Here is a 26,941-nt window from a genome sequence, read left to right on the forward strand (position 1 = left end):
GCAGACACGCGCAACTGCAGCAATAAGCCGCAGCGTTTATTGGGTGACCAACCTCTCGCTATCAACCATTATTTTAACCGCCACCTGCTAGGGTGGGCGCGCTGATTATCTGATGTGCGGAATGCCCTCAACGTTACAGATGCCAAGCCGCGCGTCTAGTTGCCGGATACACCACAGCTTTCGCTCTCTAACCAGGTTCAGCAGTAGTTGAATGGCAGCTAATTTTTTTGTGTAGCGGGAGCTACACTGGGCTACCGGTCGAGCATTTCGCGGTACATGGGAGAGGAAAGTTGTGCGCATGTGCTGTTACCATGGCAATGTGGGGGAGCAAGGTGCGGCGTGAGCTTCGCCGTCGCCGCGCACCCCCTCCACCGTCGACGCCGAGCGGACGTGACGCGGATGAGCAGTTGTTCGCATGCGCCGACACCACGGTAACCAGACAAACCACAAAGCTGCGCCGCGTTCTTCGTTGCCGCCTCGCCGCACGCCGCTCCATCACCCAAACCGCGCGTCCCATGCGGAGCATTGTGCGGATATGCAATGGGCGTCTGTAATCGGCTGCGGGTCCTTGTACCACAGATATAAGACTTAATTTTGGAATATGGCGGAGTGCTTGGCTTGAAGCACTCTGGCACGGGTCGGCCCAGTATTGCACTGCCTCCGGGATCGGCACAGGGCATATTACCGCGGCGCGTCTTTACTTTCACTCTTTGCTCTCCTATCCTTTACCCTTCCTACTTTCAGCACGCGGCAGCGAGCGTCGCTCGGCTTCATCCAGTAGACAGGCCCGTTCACTTTCCTTTTCCTTCTTCCTCTCAGCAACATCAGTCAGCCAGTCAGTCAGTCGTGTGTATCACAACGTTTGACAAGCATGCAGAGAAAGATTCCGCCACTGCTAAACGGCGGCATAGACGAGAGAAGATTAACTCTTCCGGTCCTTAGGTTGTCGCCTAGCAGATGGCTACTTAACAAAGAGAGAATGAGCCTTAGAAGGCGAATAGAGCAGCGGAGGCGCCCGAACAGAGACAGAAACGCCTTGCCAGACCTGTCGAGCGTAATAGACGGCGCATAGCCGCTGAAATGGAGGCTATTGAAGGCGTCAGTCAACAGGAACCAACAGAAGAGAATGTGAAGGCCCGTCGTGTGACCAATCACATCATTAGAATTTCCGAAAAACAAGTTCAGCCAAGGAAAGGTACCTCTCGCTACGTGTATCCCGGCATAACCGAACTAAGCAGCTGCCAATTTACATGTGCGTCAGCGTTGCTCAGAGTGCACTTTATATCTGAAAGTTTTGGAAGGCGGCTCATTAGTAAAAGCCCTAAGCCTTAAATGCATTTTTTGCCGTAATGAAACGAGATGAGCGCATAAGGCGCCCGTCTGCTGTGCGATGTCAGTGTATGTTAAAGATCCCCATGTGGTCAAAATTATTCCGGAGCCCTCCACTATGGCGCCTCATTCTTCCTTTCTTCTTTCACTCCTTCCTTTACCCCTCCCTTAAGGCGCGGTTTGGGTGTCCACAGAGTTATGCGAGACAGTTACTGCGCCATTTTCTTTCCGAAAAAACAATTTTCAACTCGTCGAACACCTCCTTTGTTTAATAATTGGTTTTTGGGGGGGAAAGGAAATGGCGCAGTATCTGTCTCATATATCGTTGGACACCTGAACCGCGCCGTAAGGGAAGGGATAAAGGAGGGAGTGAAAGAAAGGAAGAAGAGGTGCCGTAGTGGAGGGCTCCGGAATAATTTCGACCACCTGGGGATCTTTGACGTGCACTGACATCGCACAGCACACTGGCGCCTTAGCGTTTTTCCTCCATAAAAACGCAGCCGCCGCGGTCGGGTTCGAACCCGGGAACTCCCGATCAGTAGTCGAGGTGGTGGTGGTGGTGAAAAACTTTATAAAGTAGAGCAAGCCTTAATTGTTACATCCCAGTGATGGGATTGCTCTTGGATGCGCGTCATATCCGGAAGGTGATGCTTCTCAGCGACTTCCAAAGCCCAGTCCACTAGCTGCCGGGCAGCCGGGTCAGAAATGGACACCGCAGCCTCCCATCGCTCGAGGACTGTGAGTTGCCAATCGGCTAATGGAAGGAGCTCACAGCAAGAATAAAGAATGTGTGCAAAATCCGCTTTCGGAGCGCCGCAGAGGGTGCATACTGGCGTGAACAGTCCCGGGTAAACCAGGGCTAAGTGGGCAGGGGAGAGGAAGGTGCGGGATTGCAGCTGTCGCCACGTCACCTGCTGCAATTTAGTGAGAGACTTCTGCGGAGGGGGATACGTTAGCCGTTGCTCGCGGTAGTGTAGAGTGATCTGGTGATGCGCGATCATTCGATCTCGAGCGTCTCCCCAGGCGTCGGCGGCTCCTGCTCGGCTGACGAAACCTCGAGCTAAAGAATGAGCTGCCTCGTTAACCGGGTGGCCGGCGTGGGCCGGGACCCAGAGAAGCTGAATAGGTCGGGTAGGGGCGGGAGACAGGCTTAGAAGCCGGGAAGCGGGCTCGGAGATGCGGCCTTTCGGAAAGTTACGGACCGCGGTCTTTGAGTCGCTGAAAATGTGGGTCGCCGATGTAGTAGCGATGGCTAAGGCTACGGCTGCCTCCTCCGCTTCCGCAGGAGTGGAAGCAATGACAGTGCCTGCCGTAATAGGGGTGTACGAATTGGACACTACCGCTAGGGCAAAGGCGGAAGAGGAGGTGTAAGAGGCTGCGTCGACGTAGACGCTCTCCGGCTGTGCGCCATAGTGTTTGTTTAGGGCTGCAGCCCGAGCAGCACGACGAGCCGCGTGATGCTCGGGATGCATGTTCTTGGGGAGGGGGTGAATGGTGATGAGGTCCCGTGTGCGGCGTGGGAGGGAGAAGGTGTAGGTATAATAGCCAGGGGGGGTGTAGACCAATGGCTTCAAGAATGTGACGGCCGGCTATGGTGGAGGAGAGCCGATCAAGTTGGGCAGATCGATGGGCATCGGTGAGCTCGGCGAGCGAGGGTGTTGTGTACGCCCATCTTAAGAAGGCGTTCATTCGACGTGTGTTGGGGAGGTTGAGGGCCGTCTTGTACGCCTGACGGATGAGGCAGTTGACTTTGTTCTCCTCTACTCGAGAGAGGAAGAGATAGGGCAGGGAGTATACTACCCGGCTAAGGACGAAAGCCTGGATCAGGCGGCGGAGGTCGTGTTCCCGCATGCCTCGGTGTTAGCGATTCGTCTGATGAGGCGAACGGTTTGTTGAACGGTAGCAGTGAGCTTGGTGATTGTGGCAGTGTTCTTGCCATTGTTCTGGAGAACAATTCCGAGGATGCGAACTTTACCTCTGGTATGCGGGTAGCATCAATGGTGACATCGATGCCAGGTGGGGGAGTTTTGTCCAGTCTTCCCCGAGGGGGCGAAGGACCAGAAGTTCCGATTTTGTAAGAAAGCATGCAAGACCGACCTGATAGGCATAGGAGGTGACCACATCTGCCCCCGCTTGTAGTGTCTCTTCAATGGTGCCGACATTACCCGTGGAGGTCCACAGGGTGATGTCGGCATATAAAGAGTGCGAGAGGGCGGGAATGGCTGAAAGAGCCTTTGCCATGGGGATGAGAGTTATATTAAATAGAAGCGGGGAAAGTACCGATCCCTGAGGGGTACCTCGGCTACCGAGGGTGTAAACAGGGGAGGAGAGTGAGCCAAAAGTGATTTCAGCTGTGCGGTGTCGGAGGAAGGTTGAGACGTTCTGATGGGTACGAGTGCCGACGTGTAGGGACGACAGGGCGTCCAAGATGGCCGAATGATGTACATTGTCGATGCCTGTTTTAGATCCAGGGCCAGGACCGCGCGCGTGCGCCTCGTGTTTCGGGGGTGGAGGACGTCTTCTGAGAGCTGAAGCATGATATCTTGGGTGGAGAGATGGGGACGGAAACCAACCTTCGTTGGGGGGAAGAGGAGGTTGTCGTCCATGTTTTCCTGGAGGCGACCAAGGACGACGTGCTCAAAGAGCTTGCCGATGCAAGACGTAAGGGAAATGGGACGGAGATTCCTTATCTCAAGAGGCTTTCCTGGCTTGGGGATGAAAGTTATGCGGGCATGAGTCCACTGCGAAGGGAGGGTTCACGTTCGCCAGCAGTGATTGAACAAGTCTGCAACAGCCTCCACGGACTGGCCGTCGAGATTGCGGAGCGCCTTGTTGGTGACTGTCAGCGCCGGGGGCGGTCGTGGTCCGAAGTTTGTGCATGGCCGCCCGAACCTCTGCCGGAGAGATGTCTGCGTCGAGTTCCGGGTTGGGGTCTCCCGTGTACGGGGGGGGGGGGGTGGGAGGGGTGGTGGTGATATATTGATCTTTGAGGGCTTGGAGGAGTGCATCGTCTGAGAGGGGGAGCTGGTGCAAGATGCGTGTGACATGCTTGCGTTGGGTGGCCTTCGTGTGACCCGGGTCCAGGAGATGTCTGAGGAGGGACCAGGTGTCTTTGAGGCCTAAATTGCCACTCATGCGATCGCAGACTTGTCCCCATTGTTGATGGGCCAGGTCGCGTGCATGTGTTTCAATCTCGCGTACGTGATGAGCGATACGGCGTTTGAGCGGCCGATTGTGCTTTTGATTTGAGCCAGCGCCTTTGCAGGCTGGCATGTGCTTCCGACATGTGGAGGAGCCGGCTGTCAGCAGCCGACATGTCCTCAGGTTCGGGAGGGGTGGAGGTAGCGCGGGCGACATCGCGGTTGAGGCTGGCGGTCCATTCAGAGAGGTCCGTGATAGTGTTCGGGGTTAGGAGCCGAAGTTGGCGGAATTTGTCCCAATCCCCCACCTGTGTCTCTCGTCGTTTTGGCGAGGTAATCGAAGAGATATTGACCTCTATGGAAATGATATAATGGTCGCTGCCAAAGGAGTGTGTCGTGTTGATCCATCGGCTGTCGCGAATGTGTTTGCTAATTGTGAGGTCTGGGCTGGTGTTGTGCTGAACACTGGAACCAATACGGGTGGGGATCGTGGTGTCATTCAAAAGGGAGAGGCCTTCGTCCTGAATGAATGACCACAGGGAGGTGCCTTTGCGGCAGTTCTTGCGGTACCCCCAACTGATGTGATTGGCGTGAAAGTCACCCACTACCAACAGAGAGTTGTTCGAACTGATCGAGAGAGTCTTGCGGAAAGCCGCAAGAAGAGGGGCAGGAGGACCTTTTGGGGTCTATAGAGATTGAGGATGAGGAAGCTAAGTGACGCGTGTGGGAGGGAGAAGCTCCAGCAGGAGACCGTCTATGTCGTCTACCTCTAATGGGTGCTCTATCGCAGTGAGATTGCGATGTACGAGCGTGGCGACCCTGGTCTGTGGCTGGGTAGAAGGTTCGTATGCGGTGTAGTTTCGGAGCTTGACTGACGTCAGAGTTTCCTGAAGCGCAATGACCGCGGGGGCGTCGCGGCTAGAGAGGGTTTGTAAGTAAAGCTGCAGGTTATCTCGCTTTGAGCGAAAACCCCTGCAGTTCCACTGCCACACCTTAATGCGTTGGGGTGTCGCAGCCATGTTGGGCAATGACGGAGAGAGCGGAAGATGCAGGGGGTGGCGTATGAGCTCTGGGGAGAGGCTCGTGAATCTTAGTTTTATAACTGCGCGACATTGGCCTCCAGATTGCTCTGGCGGGTTTCCAGCGCCGCCACGCGGTCAGAAATGTTCTCCATCCACGTTTGAGGTTCGGAGCGGAACGTGTTTAGCGTCGCCATCATGCGTTTCTCAAAATCTTGCATGAAAGACGTCACCTGATGTACAAGGTTGTCAGTGACTGGTTGGGAGGGAGAATTGGCGTCATCGGCGGACTTGCGTTTAGCGGGGAGCCCACGTGCCGGTGACGTGGCGCGCGAGGAGGAGGCGGAGAGGGAAGAGACGGAGTAGGAACGGGGCACGTTTGGATGTGTCGGCGATTGCACCACTGGGGGCAATGTCGGTGGGAAGTGTTCACGCCTTAAAAGGTTTTGCAGTTGCTCTTTTAGAGCAGCAATTTCGCGACTTTGGGAGGACAATTGTGCTTTTAGCTCCGCGCTTTCCTTCTCGAGCGAGGAAGACTGCGGCCCCCAGCTCACCTGTGTGGAAGAGTCGTGGACCCTTTGGCCTGGAAGTGGTGGGCAGGACACGGAACGGCTGCGACTGCGACCAGTTCTTGGGCGGGAGGTGGAGCGTTGGCGGCTTCGCGACGCCACTCTTGGGTGGCGAAGCACGAGCAGTGAAACAGCACGCCGCAAAGCGGCTCCTGCTGTTTATCTCGATGTGCACCAAGCGAAGACGCACCTGATTTTGATCGACTTAAGTTTGCAACTCCCTAAGAACCCAGCACCGAAGCGTGTACTGCTGTAACATATTCGCACAAAGGTGGGCTCTCAGCCCCACATTGATATGCATGTTATCGGAAACTCAGCTCAAATCCGACCAAGGAACCAGCGATTTATTTGGCTGGGCCGTGAATCTACTTTGCGCCGTGCAGCAGAAAGTTGACCAATGCTGGTTAGAAAGTTCTCAAAAACGGACCATGCTCTTTTGCATGGTCGGTCTCTTTAGAGATAGATATCGCATGCTGATGTTGCATTTGCGTGAATTTGCGCGCCGTTTCGATATGTTCGCAAAGCGATTTTTAGTTTTAAAAATTTTATAAGGAAATCGCCGAAAGTGCTAAATGCTCGGATATGATTGAAAAATTGCCACAGGTATTTAGGACGCCACTCGGGCAGTCCAAATGGCAGGACTCGTCCAGGCGATGTCGGGCAACCGTGACGTCACGTGAGTGCAAATGGCAGCAAACGCGTTGAAGCGGAGTAGTCCTTATAGGTTCAGTGCTGCAGTGTCACACAATTGTCAGAGCATGACCTCTAAAATTGTTTGAAAATCGTGAACATATGTCCTGGATCACCTGAACGCTGAATAGGCAACGTAAACGTAGTTGCGTGCAGCTTGCGAGGGACGTGTGGGAGCTGTACTCAGTATCGAACATTGGTCATTCCGCAGAAATGAAGACGGATAGATCGGACGGCGGTTACTCGGGGTGAGGTGAAACTTAAGGTTGCAGCGTTGTCAGGGCACGTACCAATGATTACTTTAACTGCCACGGTGGGCACTTTTCTTACTACCCGGTAGGCAGGTTGTGATCACGCAGCAAGCTAGCTCACGTGACCTAGATGGCCCACCTACCTCGTGGGTTGCTCTCTGGGCACCACCTACCAGATTCACTCTCATGATTTTTCTCTCACACCGCTTAGCCGACGCCGGATTTTCTGGCTAACGGCGTCTTCAACGCTTACGCGTTAAAACGTTTTATGAAGGTGCTGGGAATTCAACCGAGGACCTCCAGACTGCGAGGCGAGCACGTAGCCCATAGGCCACAATCCGCGATATTTTTTGCAGATAGGATGTAAGCCTAGTGTTTACGTTTTCTTGCGACTGTACGCTAATGAGTAGGGGTGTCGTTAGAAACCAAGGAATCTTTTGAATTCAACAATTATTTTCAGTTCAATCGAACTAGGCGACTGTTGTTGCTGCATGCAGTCGCGTCTCGAGGGCGGAGCGGGCTGCCCCGCAGCATTCGTTCTTCTTGAGTCGCTAGCGCATGCGTCAAACTCGCCCTGCGCCTCATGGAGTGCGCGGGCTACTCTTCGCGCGTTCCCTTTCTGGAAACTCATGCGTGTACTTGAGAGCAAATGGTACAGTTTAGCCGTTGTCGGAACGCATGGGCTAGAAAAAAATTGCTGCAGTTGAGGTGTCGATGTGTTGGCACTGCCCTTAATTAACCGACTCCTGGCGGCGATACACAACGCAGGTGAGTAAAGACGATACGTCACATGCGGCGGCGAGAGGTCTCGGTCACCAGGAGCGACTCCAAGGCGATGGCGTCGGCTGTGAAAGAGGATACGCCAGCCTATCTTTGTCCACCTTGAGTCTCGGTGAGGCTGCATGCCGTACAGGTGAGTAGGGTGTTTATTGAATCCGTTCTTTGGAGGTAGTCATGTGGTGCATAGCAACCGATTAGTCATTATGAATGAGAGATAACGCCAGAAAATGTCTATACGTGTAGGGATTTCTTTGTTTGCTTTGATCGGGCGCGTTTTTGTTAACCTGTCTGTAAGGTGCACGAAGGGGAGAATTCGTTTGCAGAGAAAGCCAGAGCGGTGTGGACTGGAGCGCGCAGCGCACTGTCAGCGCTCGTCACATCAAGCCGTCCGCAGCGTGTACCGCTCGAATTGTGATTGAGGACTTCCTCTGCACAAAAGTTTGTTGTGCATGCTGCCATTCTGTTCCCATGCTGTTATTCTGGGCTGGGATTTTCTTTCGTGCCGTGCCACAGTCTTCGACTGTGCTCGAGCTGAATTCGGGTTCTCTGCCCAATCCTTTACCGGACGCTACTCGTTCTCTTTATTGTGTCAAAGCCCTCGCCGCCGACGACATCGACCTTCCCCCATTCTCTTCCGACATTCTTCACTTCTCTTGCGGCTCTCTCAGCGACGACACTGTCGCCTTCGCGTCGGCCCACACTGTTCTGCACCGCAAGTGTCTCCTTCTGCCTTACGCCGTACTGACTGTGTACGCTGGTCTCTTTTGTCTGTGACCCATTTTCCTCCCCTGCTTGCTTGCGCCTTGGTGAATGCGCGGTAGGGTCCAGCCCAACGCTTCTCTGCTCATCCGCGAGGAGGCTGACGAGATACACCGCACCTCGCCTTTAATGCGCTCAGCCCACCTTTTTCTGCACCAGATCCCTCCTATGTTAATTCTTTTTCACTTTTCGCATGCTCTCTCTGTAGGGCTCAAAAGAGCTGCGTTCGTTCTGGATCGTCATTACAGGCACATTCTGTATTAAAGGAAACAGTCGTTTTGCGTAGAAAAGCCAAATCCATTTTTAGCTTCGCACTGAAACTGAACATCTTCAAATCAGCGGGGAAAAGTTTCAGAACAAAGACAATTAGCGGGATGTTTACTCGAACTTTCGTTATTTGAATGGGAACAATAGAGATTATGCATAGCGCGATCCGCTGTGCTGCCCGACATGCTTTCGCGTGGAGCCACAGCGCTTGCGCAGATTGCCCTACGGTCGGAAGATGGCTCTAGGCGCCGGCCAGCCGCACGTTCCTCGTTTCTCGTGGGAGCTTCCTCGTTTTTTTTTTTGCGCTGCCAAGTATGAATCCACACCAACTTATGCATTTTGAATAGCGGCAGCTATGCGAGAGACTCCCTTCTTGATTGATGACAACTGTGGTCGCCGTTTAGGTCGGTTTTCATCTCCCGCTTATATCTGTACTGCGAACCAGGATGTGATCTGAGCGGGTCCCAGGTCCCGTGTTCCCTAAAGACAGCGATCTTGGGAAAGGAGAGGAACCGTTGTTCTTATTATTGGGTCATTTGTTTACTTAGGGCGGCATATTGTGAATGATACCTGCAGCGACACGATGGGCACGACTGGGTCCATAGACAGCCTTCACTGTTGTCCACTGTAAAAATAGGAGAACACAACGAAGGAATGCTCTACTTTCATCTAACTTCTTTCTTGATATCAGTGTTTTCCGCTATTTGATCTCATGTTGAAATTTCGAAATATTTTCTGACATTTCGTGGGCACTAAATGGCGCAAGATAGCAGAGCGGACTTCTCAAGATGGTCGCAACTTGCGCAGAAGGGAGCTCTGACCGCCCACATAGAAACACTCGGGAAAGCATAAATCCTTCATTTTTCTGTTTCTTTAGACGTGTTATTGAGAGGTACTGCACTGTTATTGCGTGTGGAAGTCCACAGACGGAGCTCACTTCATCGATGAACAGAAACCTTTTGTACTCCGTGGCATTTTGATAAAGATTTACCGGCGGAGCAACAGTTCATAAAGCCAATTGCTCACCAGTTTGTTCTTCCGGTTAACCTCCCTGACTTTCCTCTTCCTGCTTGAAGTGAAACCACTGTCAATGAGAATTACCAAAATCTGGTATGATCGAATAGGGACTTGGCACCGGTGATGATCGTCGTGAAGCACGGCAGAGGATATCAACCTCGGCTGAAACTGTCGGTCACTTGAAAAATCTTGATCGAAGGCAGCTTCAAATACGCTTCAGAACACTGGAGGAAGGCAAAACTATTTCAGAAACAAGGTTCTAGCGTATCTCCACTCAGGAATTTGGGGACAAAAAAATCTTCTCGCTTGGCTTCTCTTTTTGAAGAAGGAGATAAGGATCATGTGAGGATTTCGCAGGCGCCTTCTTCAGCAAAGTCAGGGATGGAAAAGTCTCCACTTTCAAGAACATGGTCAGTGGCGTTGAAGCTTTCAAGTTGGTCCTTGAAACTGCGCACCATGGTTAAATTGGAAAACTTATGTGCTAAACTGGGCTACGTCCTAGTTGAAAGCTTCGGCGATGGCTGCCATTGGTAGCAAATCTCACTCGGAGGCGTGGCTGCTTAACGCTGACGCATCCTACACTCAGTGCAGCATGGCCTTCATAGCACGAACCTCGTCAGAAATGGCAGTCAGGGTTCGTCCCCTTCGGCGCACGCACCTGTGCTGCTTTGTGAAAGAGGGCATGGACGGACGGACCGACGGACGGAAGGAAGGAAGGAAGTAAGGAAGGAAGTAAGTAAGTAAGGAAGGAAGGAAGGAAGGAAGGAAGGAAGGAAGGAAGGAAGGAAGGGAGTGAGGGAGGGAGGGAGGGAAGGAAGGAAAGGGAAGAGAGGGAGGAAGAAAGGAAGGGGGAGGAAGAGAGGGAGGGAACATCAATGAGCATCTTTCACTTGAAATATATCAATGAGCATCTTTCACTTGATAATAAGTACCTTTCTTCGAAGGCGCACAAGCTAAAGAAGGAAAACAAATGGGCGTTCTTGTGGACATCGAACTGTGTTGTTCTGGCTAGGAAGGAGCAGAACAGCACAGTGTTTCGGATAAATAATGTAGGCGACCTTGACATTTTCCGTGAATAGACATACTGGTGCTGACGTTCTACATATTTCTAACCACCATGATGGCATCATTTTCCCCGGAAGATGCTCGTTCTATCTTATCCGAATCTAAAGGTCTGCCTGCCATCCACTTCAATGCCCGTAGCCTACGGAAGAATTACGATAGCATAACCGCTTTGCTTACTTCCCTTCAGCATCAATTTTCCACCATTTCATTTTCTGAAACCTGGCTATCATTCCTTGATAAAGATTTGTATGTTTTCCTGGCTTTTCATGCGAATACGCCCACCGTGTTGATAACCCCTATGGCGGTTCGGCTATCTACATTTCAAAGAACATTGCCTACAAAAGACGCCTTGATTTGTGCTTGAATGTGAATAAATGCGAAACGGTTTGGATAGAAATTGACTGCCGATCTACTGGTGATACACAGAAGGTTATATGCGGCGCTATTTATAGGTCCCCTCCAAATGATGCGTCTGAATTCTGCCGGGCTTTTGAACTAGCACTCCAAAAATTATCACTCGAAAATAAAAATGTTTTCATTATGGGCGACTTTAATATCGATATGCTTGACATAACTAATCCCATCGGCGTAGCCAACACGACCTGTTTCTACAGCTATGGTTATGCATATCATATTCTCTCCAATTTTCCCATTGCTACTCCGGTTGGTGTGATAGAGTGTGATGTCACTGATCATTTCCCGGTATTTCTTTACGCACTATCATTTTGTACAAGTCTACTAAGAAGTCAGTTTTGATACGGAAAAATATATTGAATGCATGTCTAATACTGATATTTCATACATTTGGCTCTCTTGGACCCAGAAGTGGCTGTACATGAGCTGTCGAAAATAATTACATCAGCAATCAATAAATGCACTTCACTCCAATCTTCCACGAGAAAATATAATACCCCCGTTTCCCCGTGGATAACTACTGCTTTGTTAAACTATGTGCGGGAAAAAGAAAACATGTACAAGAAAACTAAACGTCCGCCGTTCAATCTTCGTCTTAAATTGAGATATAATAAGTATTCCAGTATACTAACATCGCTTCTAAGGAAAGCTAAACGACGCTACTATGAAAACCAGTTATCTAGACATACTAATAATTCTAAGCGAAAATGGTAGCTTCTTGACGAATTTCAGAACATTCATCAGTCTCCTAATGCTGTTAAATCTATTTTATGTGGTGGTGTTATTTTATCGGACCCTAAGGAAATGGCGAATGCATATAGCAACCATTTTTTCAATTCATCTAATTATCCTTTCTCTTCGTTGTGCGCACCTTCTCTTGAGCGCTGCCCTCATTCATTCTTTCTTACCCCCACATGTCCAGACGAAGTTCTATCCGTAATTGCTAATTCAAACACGACCGCCCCCCGGCGTGGACAATATGCATGGAAAGCATGTGAAACGTATCGATCCCAAGCAGCTAAAGAAAGTGAAAATAATACCGGTCTTCAAAAAAGGTGATCCAGCTCTGCGGAATAAATATCGATCAATTGCAATTATTTCCTTTTTTGACAAGATTTTAGAAAAATTAATTGAATTAAGGTTGTCAAGTTATATTGAAAATTTTCACATATCGACAGATAGTCAACACGGCTTTCACCGCGGACTATCTACAGATACTGCCATAGCATCTCTTGTAGATTACGTTAGGCTGGCTATTGATACAGGAATGTTCTCAATTCAATTCAATTCCTTTATTTTGCCATATACATGGAAGGAGCTCTTGGGCAAAAGCTGCTCGAGGCAGCTTGACTGGGCCCAAGAGACCACAACAAGGTAGGGCAGCGTGAAGTTCACTCAATGTACATTGCAAATAAAAGAGATACTACTTGAAATTTCACTATGGGGCGCAGAATTTCAATATCATGTCTTAAAATCAATATAGAAAAACATATTGCACACATGGAAACGACAAACAAGGAAAAATAGTTTATAGGTGATTAAAAAGGAACAGTAACATCAAACACAACAAAATCAATATCATAAGTAATAACATGCAAGGCAGTGTTTAAGTGTTGATCTCATAATATATTAAGGAATTGCTGCCTCAACTCATTTATCGTAGGCTTGGTATGAAATATGTATGTGTTTAGAACTGAGGGGAGATTAAGTTTTAGTGACTGATGTTTATAATTAGTACGAAAGCTAGGAATGTATCAGTCATTAGTGCTTCTGGTAGAAACGATATGTTCGTGACGCTGTAGTGATGCGGTTGAAATTAGAAAGTCATGAAATGGGCTATTTGAAGAATAAAACGTACGTAAAACCTTGAAGTCGTACAAAGATGTCACGGGAATTATTTTGTAGGTTGTAAACAAGTGGCCAGTGTGTGAGAGGTATGGGTGATTTCCGATGTAGCGGATAATTCTTTTATGAATTCTAAGAATTTTATGCTTGTTTGTAGCTGTAGTGGTGGCCCAGACAAGACTGCAATAATTGATGTGGGACGCAAGTAATGCGTGATAGAGCTCGATTTTTATTTGCGTCGGTAGGAACGTTTGGCAGCGTGAGATCGCCCCAGCTGTTGTGGAAATTTTTTTGCATATGTTCTCAACATGTAAGTCCCAGTTCAAGTTACTATTAAACATGACTCCAAGTATTTTATGCGATTCTACGATTTCAATATTCTGGGCTTCATAAGCTATTGGGTGATGAACCTGAAATGTTTTATTTTTTGCTCTGAAAACAATAATTTTGGTTTTAGATGGACTAAGTTTCAATCCATTTACTTGTGTCCATGAGGATAATTTTAAAAGAAACCTTTCACATTGTTTTATGAACATACCTTCATCTGTCCCCGGCATCTGTATTGAGCAATCATCGGCGTATATGATAAACTTTACTGATTTGTCAATGAGGACAATATCATTGATAAAAACATTAAACAAAAGAGGGCCTAATATGCTTCCTTGTGGAACTCCGTTAATAATGGGTAGAAAGCTTGATTGGTGGTTTCCCTAGCATACCATTTGTGTTCACTTGCTAAAATACGATTTAGTCAATTCTAGGGGTATGCCACGAACTCCATAAAGGGACAGTTTAGTTATGATAATATTATGACTTAGACAATCGAAAGCTTTCGTGAAATCCACAAAAAGGCCTAATGTAAAGTAGTTCTGATCAATATTACCTAGTATAAATTCTTGCATTGTTAGGAGAGCAGTTTCGGTCGACCTACCGATTCTGAAACCATGTAGGTTGTCGCTGAAAACATTTCTTACTGAAAAATATTTCATGAGACGAGAAAACTTAAATTTTTCAAGTCCTTTCGAAAATATTGGAATTATGCCTATATGTCTGTAATTAGTGACAGTATTTTTATCACCACCTTTGTAGAGGTGTATACCTTTGTAGAGATGTATGTATACTGCTTTCAGGAGCAGTATACATAGATTTTAGTAAAGCATTTCATTTCATCGATCACTCCATCTTGTTTCACAAACTGGAATCATACGGTATCACTGGACCTACCCTAATGCTCCTGAAGAGCTTTCTCTGCGACCGAGAGCACATAGTCACTATTAACGATCACGCATCTAACATAGCTGTAATTAACAAGGTTGTTCCACAAGGTTCTATTCTAGGCCCTGTATTGTTTTTACTTTACATTAAAGATTTACCGTCTTCTTTAAAGAATTCCAATAGTATACTGTACGCAGATGACTCTACCATGATATGATCGCACCAGGAAATTAATCAGCTCATATATAACCTACAATATGACCTTATTCTCTTGAGCGCTGGTGCCACATTAACCGCCTGTCCGTAAACGTCACTAAGACATGTTTTCAGATTTTCCATCCCCCTCAAAAGCCATTGCCCATTACACCACTACTATACCTCACTTCTGCCGCTATTTCGTCACAAGATCGAGATTCATTTCTGGGGTTATCATTGACCCTCACTTAAAATTTCATCATCATGTATCTGAAGCGTGCAAGACAACTTCGTATGGGTTACGCGCACTAATTAAAGCGCGAAGCTATTTCCCAATCCAAACTTTATTATCCCTCTACTACGCATTCATCCACAGCCACTTAAACTACGGTATCTCATCTTGGGGTAATACCTATCATATTCATCTCTGGCCTTTAATAAAACTGCAAAAGCAAGCCATGCGCATCATAACCTATACCTCTCGAATGTCACCCTCACGCATTTTATTCATAGATTTAAACGTTCTACCTATCTCGGCCCTTTATTTTTACAACATTGGTATCCTATTCTTTAAGATTCGGCACCATCAGATCCCGCTAAGCATATTTTCACACGGCACGCTCATAAGCAACATCGTCACACGTTTTGCGCTGCGTGATAACTTTTTACTGCCTAAGATAAGAACTAACTGCGGGAAACATTGCCTTAATTTTTCATCCATATCATTTTGGAATTCTTTGAACTTGGACATGAAACAAACTAATACGCTTTCATTGTTCAATCTCAAATTAAAGCTTTTCCTTCTTATGTGATTTTCTTCTTTTTTTTGCTATTGATCCTATGTATCGCGACATCTGTGAGTGTTTTATTGTACATTCTCCTGCATTAAATTGTTTACTTAAATATTTCAGTAACTCATATTTCACTATGTATTCATTCTCTGCATTGCTAATTAATGTGTTGTGTATTTCTTATCTTGTTGCTTATTGAAACTTATTGTCATGGGAGGTCCCGCCCGCGGTCTAGTACCATGGGACCTCTCGCTGTATACGTTTGTAACCTTTTTTTGAATGCATTAATAAACTTTCAACTTCAACTTCAACTTCAAGGAAGGGAGGGAAGGGACGAAAAATGTAAGAAAGTAGCGTCCGCTTTGAAACCGTGTGGAGGCAGTTGCCACTATGCCCGGCTTTCTATATTTTTATTTAACTGTGTCATAACTGGGTGTCAAAGTTCGTCATTTAAGTATGTTTTCAGTCCCTCATTACTAACCTTACGTCACCTCTATGCTTTTGAGCCACCAATCTTCCAATCGGGTTTTTGCTAACTTCTATCGCGCAGATTTACTTACGTGACCATTTTTATCTCTAAACTATAGTGCCTCAGGGACAGTGACTGTGCCTGGATATTTGAGTGTAAGGTGTTTGTTTCCACAAATTTTCCGCGCAGTGCATATGTGTCATCATCTTGATTATGTTTCCTTTTGTAGCTGCACGTTATGAGGCACCCTGATGTAGCTTCAAAGCGCTTCACTGCCTCTTGAGTTATCATAGAACGATCGCAGTGAATCGCAACGGATTGGAACAACTTCCGGGGCATCATCCGGGCCTTTGAGGGGGGATGTGTAGAACGCCGTCCACATTTATTGAGGGATGCCCGGTAGCTACGGCTCGTGAGACAGCGAAGCGGTCCGTAGTCGCTGCAGACTGGGCCAGTTGCGGGTAATGTTCTGAGAACCGCGAGCGGTCGAGCTCACGCTTCAGGCTTCAACCTCTTCGTCATCGACGTCGCTGCAGGGGCGCACCTTGGGGCTGCTGCCAAATTGTACGGACTTCATCCACGCGCAGGCCCAATGTGGGCTCCGTAAAAGGGCTCCTGCAGTGAAAATCAGCCCCGGAACAGGCAAAGCCAGATGAATGAAGTTCGTCTGAGTGATCACGGTTAACGAGCCCAAAACGACAACGTCGTGCTCAACGCAGCGTCGTCGTTCATTAACCATGAACACGTGCCAACTAGCGCGACTACTCAGTTGAATGCAATCCGTCTGAGGGATGTTCGCCATTTTTGCTTTCCACTCAGGACGGAATTTGGCGAGGAGCAGACCGTTACAGGCGATGTGTGGTCTGTGAAACAACTCGGGGAAGTTTTTCGAGCGACACAAAGCGTGCCATCTCCGGTCAAACATTTCTGCAACTGGTTCCTTCGCGCCGGCAACGTGCAGCCCATCGCTACATGGCAATCGCCTTCATCACTCACCTCTTGAACATCATTTTTTTTGCATCCTCAAACTGAATCACCGGACCTAGCTCTCCTCGATTTATGCCTGTTGTCCAGAACAAACGCGAGCGTGCGTTGGAAAGGCTACGTAGGTTGAAAATGCGTCATCCGCACAGTGATGCAAGAAAAATTTCACGAGTGTTTTCAATAGTAGATCCGCCTCCTTCAAGGGTGCTGTGATATGGATGGAGGTTATGTAGAGAAGAGAATGAAGACGGGTAGTGTTTTTCCAGAATAGAGAAACTTTGGGCAAAAAAAATTATCACTAAATGTACGCGGACTTTTGAAACTTCTCCTTTACTAGCACCAATGTTCTTGCTGTAGCCTGTTCCGTTGATGGTGCTTATCTCAGCATTTTTTAATATTAATTCTATCCTTTTCTCAGTCCAGCAAAAGTGTCTACCTTATGCACTATTCCGGTATATTATGCTTCACGGTGTTATGTCTCCTGCCTTCGCGGTGGCATTTGTGGTTATGGCGCTCGGCTGCGGACCCGAAAGACGCGGATGCGATCCCGGCAGCGGCGGTAGAATTTCGATGGAGGAGAAATGCTAGAGGACCGTGTACTGTACGATGTCAGTGCACGTTAAAGAACACCAGGTGGTCGAAATTTCCAGACACGCCGTCCCTCCTAGCCTGAGTCGCTTTTGGCCACTAAACCCACGTAAACCAAAGCAAACCAAACCACTTTCCTGCTCGATAAAGTTGTCGCCCATTTAGCACTTAACTGATTCCAGTGCCATTGCATTAGTCATGCCGCCGCTTGTTTCCCCAGTTTTCCCGTGGGCTGAGTTCGCGTTGCCTGCAGAGCACGCATCTTTGGTCGCGTGGCAACACGTCAAAGCCCCTCAATATGCGACACCGACGTTTCTTTGCAGGAACGGAGGCCGATGAAAGCGTCGAGGAGGAGAACTGGGAGCTGGGTAAGTCCCCTGAGCTATTTCTATAGCCGCCTTTATCTTGCACCGATGCAATGGGCGATATAGGGCTACGCGCAGGGGCTGCCGCTAATGAAGGAAAAGCGGAGTGCGCATGCAACAACAGCATTTTCATTTACGCTTGTGTCGAACATGAGAAAGAATTGCTAGCAAAACGCGTGAGCAGGAAGCCAACTTCGCAAGAAAAACTGCGCTTCGTAACGGCCTTCGCGGAGTAACCGTCGACTCACTTGTGAAGAAATGTGGACGCGATGCATGGACTGATGTATTTGTAGGATCACTGACATTTAATCGGCACTTGAGGACAAACTTGGTGCCATTGGTGGTGCAATTAGAGGTTTTATATGGTAGAGGGCACCAACAGCCAATTACAGGTGTTGCCGCCAGCGATCTTCTCCGTAAAGGAAAAAAGCCGTGCACTCACGGCTGCTTTTTTTCAAAGGCGAAAACATTACTAATTCAATTACAAGAAAAGCCGGCGGCGTGTGTATGTGTGTACCCTGAGATGGCGCACAAAATCCTAGCGATGGCAACAAAAATATGGTGACGTCATCAAGCGGCCTTATGACGTGCACACAAGCCGAGCACCGTCATTTCAGATATTCATGTACATGTTTGTCTATACACACTCCCCACTGGCTGACCTCAATGTGGCGCCAGTTTTGCCGACTACGTTAGTGCCGACAACCGTCTGTCGTACAGCGTCCCGGGTGGTATCACACGGTGTAGTCATGACTTGCAACGGCGGGAATTGGCGAGGAAATGGACTGAAGTTTATATAGAGGAGATTTACACAACGTACAGCATATTAAAGACAGCGGCAAATGAGACGGAAATGACTAACAACTAAATCTTCCCTCCTCCGCATAGCCAAAAATGCAGAGCATCTAAATCCAGCCCAGAACGGCGGATTGGGGTCCCGCGGTATCAGTTTTAAACCCAGGCCATTACTGCGACATATTTTCATGCTGTCTCGTCGACCCCTACAGGTTACATACCTGGTAGTCAAGTTGGAGGCTAGGTTGCGACAGAGGTTTGAACCGATGCCATATGCACCCCCATTTCCCGGTCTTTCGTACCGAAACTGTGATTCAATCGTTCGTCGTACAGCGTTCCGGCTAGCGTCTTATGTGTGCGTGTGTGGAAGAGTGGTGTCATACGTCGTCGCTAGATTTCATAGCGGCCGATTGTGTGTGTGTGCTCGTGCAATGAACAGCGAACCATTAACGTCTCAAGATTCGACACCGGCACCACCCGAAGTGAAACGCGGTCGTCCGCGCAAACACGCAAACGCCGAAGAAGCAGAAAAGAACTTTAATGCAGGTAAGAACATTTCGCGCGTGAACATTGCTTCCAGGGTCAGTAATGCTTTCGCATTCTCACGCGCAGGCACCCTTGAGTGTCTCTGCCCATTTTTTTGGAGGGGGTAGTGGATCTTCGAGGCTAGGTTACAGCGCTATCGCCTTCCGGGAAGTCATCACGGAGTCCCTTTCAGTCTGGGCGTAGCTAACGAGTTTCACTTTGAGTGGCGAGAAGAAACACGCCATTGGTGAAGCCCAATTTCGTCTGCAGTGAGCGCATCTTTTGGTGCCCAACAAACACCAGCATAGCCAGAAAGTGATTAATGATTTATTAACGCCACAGCACTGACGAGCTCGGGTCGCAGAAAAGCAGGTATCGTCGGCAGGCGTTGGCCGTGAGCGAAAAATGGTGCATCTCGGTGGACACCTTAACCGCGCGTCAATCCCATTCGGCGCGGTACGAGTGTCCAGCGAGAATTGTGAGACAGGCGTTATTTTCTTTCCTTACAACCAATTTTCAATTCATTTTCCGTCTCTTACGGCCCGGTTCGGCGGTCCGCCGAAATATGTGAGACAGGCGTCGTTTCCATAAATTGTCCAACGGGCCACGCGTCGCGCAGAACTCGCGAGGGCGTTCCGTGCACCCCTTCGGAACACTGCAGTACGCCGTCACGTCTCACTGTTCAAGACGAAGCTTAAGCATCCTCCAAACTTTGTTTTTCACTGAGACGAAGTTCGATGTACGTCGTCCTCGGCGCTCCTCTGAGAGGGGGCCGCGGTCTTTGCTCAGTGCCTGCTGCGTGACCGACGCGTGCGACGCATGCGCAGATATTACTCCCTGGACTTCTCGCTACATCCCAAGAGGACACGGATACTTCCAATGGGCCCGGCATTGCTCCCGTCGGACTAGGAGGCGGATGTATAAGGAGCAGACGGTAGATTACAAGCGCCGCGAAGCGTAAGTACATGGATTGGAACGCTCACCAGCTGCCTGCATTTAAAGGGGCGCCTCAGTCGAACCACGATGGTGGCTTTGAGGGGAAGTGCTTTTTGGGATCGGCTTCGGTAGATCCGCGCTCGCTTCTATTTTAATTGCACGCAGTTATAATTAACTGGTAGAGCGCTGCCATTTCGGTGCTGGATTAGAGGAAGAAATACGTTGACGAAACAAAAACGTGTTCTTCTTCGCTGTGCTTAGTCGTCGTGCGCTCTTTTTTGTGATGCATGACCAAATACAGCTATTTAGCGACGTCAGTATTTTACTGAGAGGTGAACAGTTTAGTGTTCCCGGGCATTGAGATGCCACGAGTTCATGAGACTTTTACTGAAGGCCATTTGCAATTGTCAGGTCACAGCCGTCGTAAATAATCTCGCCACAAACCTGGCAAAAGGACATGGTGGGATACCTGTGAGAACATTGAAACAGGAAATTTACCATCTTGCACCTTTTCTCACAACATTAAGGAATCAAGCTATTTACGGATGTATATATATGGATATTTCAAACATTGCTAGATAGCAGACAAGGGGAAGAGAAAGTAGAAGCTCGTTGTGACGTATACCTGACGGAAGCCTGTAGTCGCCGACACCACGAACCATAGGGGATGTATTGGTTTAAAATTAATTTCTGGTGTTCATGAATGGGAGCTTAATAAAGTAAACATTTTTTAATAACTGATTCGAAAGCAGAAGCAACAGCAACCAAATGCCGCCGGTGGGATTCGAGGTCACGAGTTCAGATCGCACCGGCGGCGTGTGGTTGTTTTTTCTTGAACTTTCTGATCAGTTATGTTCAAATAATTACCCTATTGATCTCGCATTTATGAACGCCACAAATTAGTTCTAAAACAATACATCCCCTATGCTTCGTGGTTGAGGCGACTGTTGGCTTCCGTCATGTAAGATTGCAGGAGTTATCCCAGTTCACTAACACGTTGATAGTAAAATGGTCCGTTCAGCTGGCTTGGCTTAGTAGGCATGTGGGGTTTAACGTCTCAAAGCGACCCAGGCTATGAGGGACGCCGTAATGGAGAGCTCCGGAATATTTCGGCCACGTGGGGTTCTGTGACGTGCAATAATATCGCAAGGTACACGAGCCTATAACACCCTGCCACCATTCAAATGTGACCGCCGCGGCCAGGACCGAAGCCATGCAGTTATCGACCAATTTCGGTTCTCAGTATCAATCCTATATTGTGTTCGGAAAATTTGTTGCGAAACAACAAAGGCGCTACTCGGAGATAACCAAAATCATATCTCAATGTCAATGTGGCTTTAGCAACAACAGGTACAAGGCTACAACAGTAATAGCATTGTCTCAGGTGTTAGATTCATCCTTGCATAATTATGAAATAGGTGTAGTTACGTTCGTAGACGTAAAAGAAGAGAATATTACACTGTTCACCCTCTTAGACACGCATTATGTTCTACAATAAAAACCTAAAAAATTGTGTATATATATTTTCCAACAGCTTATTTCACGAAAAGAACATGAATGACCCAAACGCTAGGAACTCACACATGGCGCACACTTTCACGGTCACTGAATTTCAGCCCTATTCTCCAAAAAACACATTTATGCCTAAACAATTATTCCCATTATAATCCGAAGCCCCTGCCTCAACAAAAAGTATTCTGTAACTATTTAGTAAAATATTCGATCGTATGATCGAAGCTACAGCACCGAACAGCACTTCCTCGGTGCACCGTGGAACTTCGTCAGTCCTTATTTATTTCTTGTTTAAAAAAATGACCTTTTTTGTAAGCGCGAAAGGTCTTGCCATTCAATACATCAGGGATTTAAAATGTTGCCGGCATTACTGACTTTCTGAAAACGGGTGTAGACGCTTCGAGATAAAAATGTGAAAAGTCGCTTGCACGATCGCACACGCCACGCCGGCGACCATTGTGCGCAAAGGCGGAAGTTTCCAATCGCCCAAATTATAGAAGCTGTCGTACGCAACTCGAGCCTCTTAGTCATGCATAGCAGGTTTTGGAAGTTGCCCGGCGTCCGCCCGGTTTTCTTCTCGTGATGATATTCGTGCGGATATAAATCACTCAAGTCGGCAATGAGCTGAGACAGGCGGTGTTTTGCTGAGCCTTATGGCCAGACAACCAAGACAGAACTCTAGGAATCTATACTCACCCTTTTTTGTATTTACGCATAAGTCTTCAGGCCGCCGCGGTGGCTCAGTGGTTTTGACGCTCAGGTGCAGATCCGAAAGGCGCGGGTTCGATCCCGGCCGCAACGGTCAAATTTCGATGAAGGCGAAATGCTAGAGGCCCGTGTGCTCTGCGATGTCAGTGCACTACGGCGTCCCTCAAAGCTTGAGTCTCTTTGGGACGTTACACCCAATAAACCACACACGCATACCGCTAAGCACGAATGGTTGCGTGCCTTGGTTTCGATGCGGCCGGTGATTGTGTTTAGCTCGTTAAGCAGATCAGGCAAGATGTCGTATACTGCGTTATCAGCACAATCCTCTCCCCCACCGACATCCGTGGTATGTGTGTGCGTTATGAATCCTACATTCCGGCAGCACCCGCCGTGGTTAAAAGGCACCTCTCACGTACAAACCTCCGCCTTCTAGCTAGAAGGCCTCCGTATAGCACAAGGCCACGTACAGCGGACTTAAAAGACGACGAAATCAAATTCAGAGATGCACTGGGAGGCGATCATTGTAAAAACGAAAATGACGAAGGCAAATGATCGAATGTTTGGGGAATTCCCCAAGGAGGAGTAGGTCTTTAATATGGAGTGTTTATTACAAGGTAGCATACGTTTGGCTTAATTGGTAGAAAAACTGCTCCGGATCAGCGGTGGTCTGGGTCCGAACACCGGGTCTCTGCAAGCGGAAATGGCGAGCGCCGTCTCTGCGGGAACGTAAGGCATCCGTGTGCTGTGCTATGCCTTCCACTACGGCAACTCTTTCTTCCTTTCTTCTTGCACTGCCTCTTTTATTCATTCCCTTACGACGCGGCTCTGGTGGCCGCCGATATGCGACACCGATACTGAGCCGTTTCCTTTCCCCCAAAACTAATTTTTGTTTTCCTTTGTGGGGACAATGGAGCACGGGGAAAGGGAGCGAGTAGCAGCGCACTCACTATGTGGCAAACGTGTCGCATGTGCTTCTCTCTCTTGGATGGGCTGGAGCAGCGTGCAGCGGCAGGCACCGTAGCGCAGGAGGGACAGAGGTCACGTGATATGTGCGCCACGAAGTTACGTGGTTTGGGGGGTGGGGGGGGTGGTTGTTTTGCGCTCGCCAAAGACGTGCGCTTTTCGAAAGTGCTTTTTTATGTGTGATGGTCAAAATGTGTTGAGCCAGAGCGTCTAGACTGATCTTGTTTTCTAAATTCCAGAAATTGATATGGCTATTGCTGACGGCCCTATTACTAACCGCTAGGGCTCGTCAAGCTACTATCCCACCTATTTCTCTCTGCCTGCTACACCGGTGTGATCCCAATGTTTGTAAATGATCAGCTGCGCGAGCCCACTGCACTCCTATTTTTCCAGCCTTCGCGCAGACCGAGTAAGTGCACAACTAAAACCTGCCATTTCCGTTGCTCCTGTGGTGCAGTCGATTCGCGCTCGGTTTTTACACGCGTAGGGCAGCGATTAGACTCCGCCTTATACTGATACTTTTGTTTCTCCTTTTTTTTTAGCCTTAACAATACGCAGATTACCTCTAGTTTACTTCTGGGGGTCTGTTCCTTTTGCGTTGATTTAGGGAAAGTGGCCGTTGAAACAACTCCTCAAAAATAAATGCACATAAATTTTGCACCTTTCTTTGTTTTTTTTCTCTCTCTAACCGATAATTACATGAGCGGAAATCATTTGCCATTCCCCATCAGGAAGTGCGTTTACCTTTTAGGGTGGGTTATGAGTAGTCCTGGAACGCCGCCGTTAAAGAAACTTCAGACTGACGCGCATGCGCAGATCACAAAATATCGCGTTGGCGAATGTCAGGTTCTGAGCGACAGCCATGGAGCGTCAAGTCGGTACGCGCATGACGAATTCATTTGCACATAATTACTGCTGAGTTACTCGGGTGTTTATACAGGAAGTGGAGCTAACGGCGCCAAAGGAGGATTGATTGATTGATTACAAACGTCTTTATTTCTTCAATGTTCTCCGAACATGTGGGTGGACCGCCTAGTCCGGTAGTCCACTGGCTGCTGCTGCTGCGCTGGCCCTCCCCACCAGCCAGTGCTGACGGTCAGGATCATCGCTGAGCAGAATAGCCTCCCACTGCTCCTCCGAGGGGTTGGGAATGGGGTCAACTAAGGGATTATATTGGCATGCCCACACCATATGGTAGAGGTTAGCTACCGCTCCACAATGTGGACACTGTGGAGAGTATAGTGTAGGGTACCACTGGTGTAATTTAGCTGGTGTTGGGTAGGTGTTGGTTTGTAGTCTCCTAAGGGTGTTCTCTTCTAACTTGTTGAGGGATTTGTGTGGTGTTGGGTACTCCTTTCTGTCTGTTCTGTATGGCGCAAGATTGTCAGCATACACTGCTAAGCCTATTAGGTCGCGGCACCCTTCATGGTCATCAGGGGGAGACGTCCGGTATAGAAGAGCTCGGGCATGCCTGTGGGCGGCTTCGTTTCCTCCTGGTAGTTCCAGGTGACCGGGGAACCAGATTACTGAGACCTGGTTGGGTGGATGCTTAGTCAGCAATGACAACCCTGACTTGTGAATTAATCCGTTATTGAAGTTTCGACAGGCGTTCTGGGAATTAGTGAGCACAACGGCGTTGGGGTTAGATGCTACAGCTAATGCAATAGCTGCCTCCTCTGCGTGAGTGGGGTTAGATGTTTTCACCGAGGCGCAGTTCACCATCGACCCTGAAGGCGTTGAGACCACAATAGTCATGACTCCATTATTTGGTCCTGCTGCGTCCACGTAAAGGGTGTTAATTTGCTTGTCCCATTTCTTCTGCAGGGATTCACCTCTTGCTTTCCTCCTCTCGGTGTTATATGCGGGATGCATATTCCGCGGAATGGGGTGCACGTTTATGCGTCTTCTCACATCGCGTGGGACCTCTTCCCTTTGGTCAATTGTATAGGGCAGATTAACATGGATTTTATCGAGCAGTTCTCTGCCGGGTTTTGTGAGTGCGAGCCGATTCAGTTGTGAGAACCATTGTGCTTCCCACATCTCTTTGAGGGTATTATGTACTCCTAGAGCCATGAGCTTTGCTGTTGGCGTGGAGTTTGGTAGCCCCAGTGCCGTCTTGTAGGCTTTCCTGATGAGTACCTCCAACTTTTCAATTTCCGACCTGGAGAGGTTAAGGAATGCCGTCCCGTACATTATCCGAGAGATCACGAAAGCTTGCACTAAGCGGATGGTGTCCCTTTCCTTCATGCCATGGTGTTTATTTCGGATACGATGTATCGTGCGGAGGATTTGCTCGGTGGATGTTGTAAGCTTCTTCATAGTGGTGGTGTTCTGTCGCCCCTGCGGGATATACTGCCCTAGTATCTTGATCTCCGTGGGTTTCTGTACTGGGTGGTTCTCTATATACACCGAGATGTTCTGCGCTAGGGGTGTCCTCGGGTTCTTCAGGATTAGCAACTCGGACTTTTCCGGCGCACACTGGAGACATCTCTCCCTGGCGTACCGGTCCACCGTGTCGGCTGCTGCTTGAAGACGCTCCTCGATCTCGGCGTCACTCCCCGAGTTGCACCAGACAGTGATATCATCCGCATATAATGTGTGTTTGACGCCGGGGATTTCGGAAAGAAGGCCTGGTAGATCTTTCATAGCCAAATTGAACAAGAGGGGTGACAGTACCGCCCCTTGCGGAGTTCCCCTCGGGCCTAGAGTGATGGGATCTGATTTTATTCCACCGAAGTTTATAGTGGCTTGCCTGACTGATAAGAAGTTTTTGATATAGTTGTAGGTTCTTGCGCCACAGTTGGTATCGGCGAGGCTTTGCAGGATGTTTTTATGTAGAACGTTATCGAACGCTCCTTTCAAATCAAGTGCCAGGATGGCCCTTGTCTGTGACTTGGGAGGTGTCTCAAGGAGGTCTTTGTACAGGTACAAGAGGGCGTCCTGTGTCGATAGGTGAGGGCGAAAGCCGAATTGAGTATTAGGTAGGAGGTTGTTTTCTTCTAAGTATCTACTCAGTCTCGTGTTGATGACCCTCTCTATGAGCTTCCCCAAACACGAGGTCAGCGATATCGGTCGTAGATTATCCAGTTTAAGGGGTTTGTTCGCCTTCGGAATGAACCGAACCTCGGCTGTCTTCCAGGATATTGGTAACGTTCCTGTAGCCCAATGCTGCTCGTTGAAGCATTCCACCAGCGCGGTGATGGTGTCATCGCTGAGGTTAAATAAGAGCTTCGCTGTTATTTGATCTGGACCTGGAGCTGCATTTTTTCTCATGGCCGCGATTTCTGCTTTGATTTCTTCTTTCGTGAGTGGGAGGTCCAGCTTGGGATTTGGCAGTCCAGGATACTCCGGCTGTTCCACGACTTGGTCCGTGCACAGATACCTGGTCTTGAGCTTTTCGATCAACTCTGTGTCCGTACCCGGGGTGGTGTGTACGATCTTCGTGAGCCTGTCTTTAGTGGCCGACTTGCTGCTGCTGGGGTCGATTAGGACACGTAGGAGCTTCCAAGTCTTTGACACACCTAGCTTCCCCTGAATACCATCGCAGAGCGAATGCCAGTTCTGTCTGGTTAAGGATATGGCATAGGATTCTGCCTTTTTGTTTATCTCCTCTATTTTTTTCTTGAGTTTGCGGTTAAGCCGTTGTCTGCGCCATCTCTTTGTCAATGAGTGCCTCGCTTCCCATAAATGTAGAAGGTGCGGATCGACCGCTGGGCAATCTTCTGTCGTGCAGACCTCTTTTGTAAAGGC

The 26,941-nt window shown here is 48.6% G+C and overlaps 1 protein-coding gene across 1 annotated transcript in view; it reads left to right on the forward strand.

Annotated features, from left to right (window-relative positions):
* Nucleotides 1-26,941, forward strand: part of LOC144122118 (uncharacterized) — a 61,272-nt gene that overhangs the window by 26,054 nt on the left and 8,277 nt on the right. Inside the window, exons 5-7 of the mRNA XM_077655649.1 lie at nt 7,767-7,911; nt 17,711-17,755; nt 19,900-20,029. Of these exons, the coding sequence (XP_077511775.1) occupies nt 7,767-7,911; nt 17,711-17,755; nt 19,900-20,029 (320 nt within the window). The remainder of the gene's footprint in view (nt 1-7,766; nt 7,912-17,710; nt 17,756-19,899; nt 20,030-26,941) is intronic.

Source organism: Amblyomma americanum, chromosome 1 (assembly GCF_052857255.1).
Source record: "Amblyomma americanum isolate KBUSLIRL-KWMA chromosome 1, ASM5285725v1, whole genome shotgun sequence".
NCBI lineage: Eukaryota > Metazoa > Arthropoda > Arachnida > Ixodida > Ixodidae > Amblyomma > Amblyomma americanum.